Source organism: Ictalurus furcatus, chromosome 15 (assembly GCF_023375685.1).
Source record: "Ictalurus furcatus strain D&B chromosome 15, Billie_1.0, whole genome shotgun sequence".
Taxonomy (NCBI): Eukaryota; Metazoa; Chordata; class Actinopteri; order Siluriformes; family Ictaluridae; genus Ictalurus; species Ictalurus furcatus.
Window position 1 is genome coordinate 22,944,173 of NC_071269.1, and position 6,000 is coordinate 22,950,172.

General features: G+C 34.0%; 1 protein-coding gene across 1 annotated transcript in view; it reads right to left on the reverse strand.

The window, feature by feature from the left end:
* The window catches only part of cpne9 (copine family member IX), a 47,823-nt gene extending 45,980 nt beyond the window's left edge, over nucleotides 1-1,843 (reverse strand). The window contains exon 1 of the mRNA XM_053643351.1: nucleotides 1,250-1,843. Coding sequence (XP_053499326.1) covers nucleotides 1,250-1,326 — 77 coding nt within the window. The 5' untranslated portion in view covers nucleotides 1,327-1,843. The remainder of the gene's footprint in view (nucleotides 1-1,249) is intronic.
* Between the last annotated feature and the right edge of the window lie 4,157 nt (nucleotides 1,844-6,000).

Consider the following 6,000-nt stretch of genomic DNA (forward strand, 5'->3'; position numbering starts at 1 on the left):
ATGGCGATATCTATCATATCAGTTTCTGTAACCTAACGGACAGGTACAAAAAGCTCTGAAACACCTGTTTTGATTTCAGGCCACTTCAGGGATTGCGGTTCTACCTATAATGCGTTTTAAACATTCACTCCATGTAACTGATACACAGTTAAAGGTACAGCACCGTGATAACCATCTCGATTCAATGACGAGCACAAGTAAACATTTTTTTTTTTTTTACACAGTGTAGCAGAACGACGTGCTCTGTTTATTTTCTTACTCACTTGAGCATCGAGTATCATCCCAACAAACATCAATCGGCCAGAAACACAGCAGGCACGATTGGGCAGCTGCACACGCTTCTCCTATCAAAGGAGCCACCCTGCGACATCAGGGAATGCTCCTAGCGAAGTTAAGGATTTATGCAAACACATATCAGCGTCAGCAGTCAACACATTCATTATTAAGGACGGGATAAAAGGCCGGGTGTCTGTCCAGAGACGGGACGGAGGTGCTGAGGAACACAGCGAGAGCGGAGATCAGTAGGCTGAGCTGCCATTTATTAAGGGTGATACCAGATTGGGTTTCCTTCTATTCCTTCTTTCTCAAAGATGGAAAGTTGGTGAGAATTCCGGACAGAAGGACACACAGGACATACGTCACCACAGCGTCCTGTTGAGGATACTCGGGGCTGGGATTAAGTGGAGCGCTGTAGTGTTTGTACACGCTTTAACTGCGTAATCCATGCACAACAAATACCTTTAGAAGTTATATATATATATATATATATATATATATATATATATATATATATATATATATATATATATATATTATACTAATGGACAGGTACGCAGGAGATCTGAGCGTGGAGAAGTTTCTAGAAGAGACGAGGGAACTGACACGAGAGAATTCTTTTCTTCTAGAAAGTTCTTCACTCAAAATGTCTCAGCTTTCTGTAAATTATTCCATGTCCCATTATCATTATTATTGTTGTTGTTTAAAAGAAAAATTCAATGCTGTTATGTTGTGGTAAATATATTCTATTATTTTCATATATTTACATATTTTCATTTCATGGCCAAATGCTAGACTGGAATACGAATTTAATATAAAATAGTACAATCCTGTGAAGTATGACTCTGAGGCGAAAGGTTTGATGATAAAAACGCGTCCTAAGTATATATTTTATTATTTTTATATAATTATTACATGCATGTTCTTCATAAAATGTTAAGCCTGAGGAGAGTTTATTTCTTGGGCTCCTTACCTGCACGACACGGTCACTTCTATTTTGGTGGCAGGGACGGTGGTGTTAAGCGGGTCGAAGTCCCCGATAGACGCCATGTCTCTCCCGGGTAAAGTTTCACAACAGTTCTTCTGTTTAAAAAAAAAAAAAAAGCGTGTTTTTATTCGGCCTGAGCCTCAGGTGCGAGTTGAGAAACACCCGCTTTCCTCATAGCAGCTGGGGACTGAAAGGGGAAACACAAACAGACCTGTCCGCCTCATAACGGACAAACTCGGGAGTCCGCGCGCTGCTCTCCCAACTGGCGCGAGCTGGAGGCGCGCGCGATGTGCGCTAGGGAAGCCCCGCCCACTGAGGCTCTGCTCGACAATGCGGGAGTGATGTGGGCTGATCAGCAAAGTCAACACTACGGGTGTAGTCTTCATCATCATAATCATCATCTTCTTCATCCTTATCAACATCAGCATCTTCTTCATCATTATCATCAACATCAGCATCTTCTTCAACATTATCATCAACATCAGCATCTTCTTTGTCATTATCATCAACATAAGCATCTTCTTCATCATTATCAACATCAGCATCTTCTTCATCATTATTATCAACATCAGCATTTTCTTCGTCATTATTATCAACATCAGCATTTTCTTCGTCATTATTATCAACATCAGCATCTTCTTCATCATTATTATCAACATCAGCATCTTCTTCATCATCATTATCAACATCAGCATTTTCTTCGTCATTATCATCATCAGCATCTTCATCATTATCATCAACATCAGCATCTTCTTCATCATTATCAACATCAGCATTTTCTTCGTCATTATTATCAACATCAGCATCTTCATCATTATTATCAACATCAGCATCTTCTTCATCATTATTATCAACATCAGCATCTTCTTCATCATCATTATCAACATCAGCATTTTCTTCATCATTATCATCAGCATCTTCTTCATCATTATCATCAACATCAGCATCTTCTTCATCATTATCATCAACATCAGCATCTTCTTCATCATTATCATCAACATCAGCATCTTCTTCATCATTATTATCAACATCAGCATTTTCTTCATCATTATTATCAACATCAGCATCTTCTTCATCATTATTATCAACATCAGCATCTTCTTCATCATCATTATCAACATCAGCATTTTCTTCGTCATTATCATCATCAGCATCTTCATCATTATCATCAACATCAGCATCTTCTTCATCATTATCAACATCAGCATTTTCTTCGTCATTATTATCAACATCAGCATCTTCATCATTATTATCAACATCAGCATCTTCTTCATCATTATTATCAACATCAGCATCTTCTTCATCATCATTATCAACATCAGCATTTTCTTCATCATTATCATCAGCATCTTCTTCATCATTATCATCAACATCAGCATCTTCTTCATCATTATCATCAACATCAGCATCTTCTTCATCATTATCATCAACATCAGCATCTTCTTCATCATTATTATCAACATCAGCATTTTCTTCATCATTATTATCAACATCAGCATCTTCTTCATCATCATCATCAACATCAGCATTTTCTTCATCATCATTATCAACATCAGCATCTTCATCATTATTATCAACATCAGCATCTTCTTCATCATTATTATCAACATCAGCATCTTCTTCATCATTATTATCAACATCAGCATCTTCTTCATCATTATTATCAACATCAGCATCTTCATCATTATTATCAACATCAGCATCTTCTTCATCATTATTATCAACATCAGCATCTTCTTCGTCATTATTATCAACATCAGCATCTTCTTCATCATTATTATCAACATCAGCATCTTCTTCATCATTATTATCAACATCAGCATCTTCATCATTATTATCAACATCAGCATCTTCTTCATCATTATTATCAACATCAGCATCTTCTTCATCATTATTATCAACATCAGCATCTTCTTCATCATTATTATCAACATCAGCATCTTCTTCATCATTATCAACATCAGCATCTTCATCATTATTATCAACATCAGCATCTTCTTCATCATTATCATCAACATCAGCATCTTCTTCGTCATTATTATCAACATCAGCATCTTCTTCATCATTATTATCAACATCAGCATTTTCTTCATCATTATTATCAACATCAGCATCTTCTTCATCATTATTATCAACATCAGCATCTTCTTCATCATTATTATCAACATCAGCATCTTCTTCGTCATTATTATCAACATCAGCATCTTCTTCGTCATTATTATCAACATCAGCATCTTCTTCATCATTATCAACATCAGCATTTTCTTCATCATTATTATCAACATCAGCATCTTCTTCGTCATTATTATCAACATCAGCATCTTCTTCATCATCATTATCAACATCAGCATTTTCTTCATCATTATTATCAACATCAGCATCTTCATCATTATTATCAACATCAGCATCTTCTTCATCATTATTATCAACATCAGCATCTTCTTCATCATTATTATCAACATCAGCATCTTCTTCGTCATTATTATCAACATCAGCATCATCATTATTATCAACATCAGCATCTTCTTCATCATTATCAACATCAGCATCTTCTTCGTCATTATTATCAACATCAGCATCTTCTTCGTCATTATTATCAACATCAGCATCTTCTTCATCATTATTATCAACATCAGCATTTTCTTCATCATTATTATCAACATCAGCATCTTCTTCATCATCATTATCAACATCAGCATTTTCTTCATCATTATTATCAACATCAGCATCTTCATCATTATTATCAACATCAGCATCTTCTTCATCATTATTATCAACATCAGCATCTTCTTCATCATTATTATCAACATCAGCATCTTCTTCGTCATTATTATCAACATCAGCATCATCATTATTATCAACATCAGCATCTTCTTCATCATTATCAACATCAGCATCTTCATCATCATTATCAACATCAGCATCTTCTTCATCATTATCAACATCAGCATCTTCTTCGTCATTATTATCAACATCAGCATCTTCTTCATCATTATTATCAACATCAGCATCTTCTTCATCATTATTATCAACATCAGCATTTTCTTCATCATTATTATCAACATCAGCATCTTCTTCATCATCATTATCAACATCAGCATTTTCTTCATCATTATTATCAACATCAGCATCTTCATCATTATCATCAACATCAGCATCTTCTTCATCATTATTATCAACATCAGCATTTTCTTCATCATTATTATCAACATCAGCATCTTCTTCATCATCATTATCAACATCAGCATTTTCTTCATCATCATTATCAACATCAGCATCTTCATCATTATTATCAACATCAGCATCTTCTTCATCATTATTATCAACATCAGCATCTTCTTCATCATTATTATCAACATCAGCATCTTCTTCATCATTATTATCAACATCAGCATCTTCATCATTATTATCAACATCAGCATCTTCTTCATCATTATTATCAACATCAGCATCTTCTTCGTCATTATTATCAACATCAGCATCTTCTTCATCATTATTATCAACATCAGCATCTTCTTCATCATTATTATCAACATCAGCATCTTCATCATTATTATCAACATCAGCATCTTCTTCATCATTATTATCAACATCAGCATCTTCTTCATCATTATTATCAACATCAGCATCTTCTTCATCATTATTATCAACATCAGCATCTTCTTCATCATTATCAACATCAGCATCTTCATCATTATTATCAACATCAGCATCTTCTTCATCATTATCAACATCAGCATCTTCTTCGTCATTATTATCAACATCAGCATCTTCTTCGTCATTATTATCAACATCAGCATCTTCTTCATCATTATCAACATCAGCATTTTCTTCATCATTATTATCAACATCAGCATCTTCTTCATCATCATTATCAACATCAGCATTTTCTTCATCATTATTATCAACATCAGCATCTTCATCATTATTATCAACATCAGCATCTTCTTCATCATTATTATCAACATCAGCATCTTCTTCATCATTATTATCAACATCAGCATCTTCTTCGTCATTATTATCAACATCAGCATCATCATTATTATCAACATCAGCATCTTCTTCATCATTATCAACATCAGCATCTTCTTCGTCATTATTATCAACATCAGCATCTTCTTCGTCATTATTATCAACATCAGCATCTTCTTCATCATTATTATCAACATCAGCATTTTCTTCATCATTATTATCAACATCAGCATCTTCTTCATCATCATTATCAACATCAGCATTTTCTTCATCATTATTATCAACATCAGCATCTTCATCATTATTATCAACATCAGCATCTTCTTCATCATTATTATCAACATCAGCATCTTCTTCATCATTATTATCAACATCAGCATCTTCTTCGTCATTATTATCAACATCAGCATCATCATTATTATCAACATCAGCATCTTCTTCATCATTATCAACATCAGCATCTTCATCATCATTATCAACATCAGCATCTTCTTCATCATTATCAACATCAGCATCTTCTTCGTCATTATTATCAACATCAGCATCTTCTTCATCATTATTATCAACATCAGCATCTTCTTCATCATTATTATCAACATCAGCATTTTCTTCATCATTATTATCAACATCAGCATCTTCTTCATCATCATTATCAACATCAGCATTTTCTTCATCATTATTATCAACATCAGCATCTTCATCATTATCATCAACATCAGCATCTTCTTCATCATTATTATCAACATCAGCATTTTCTTCATCAT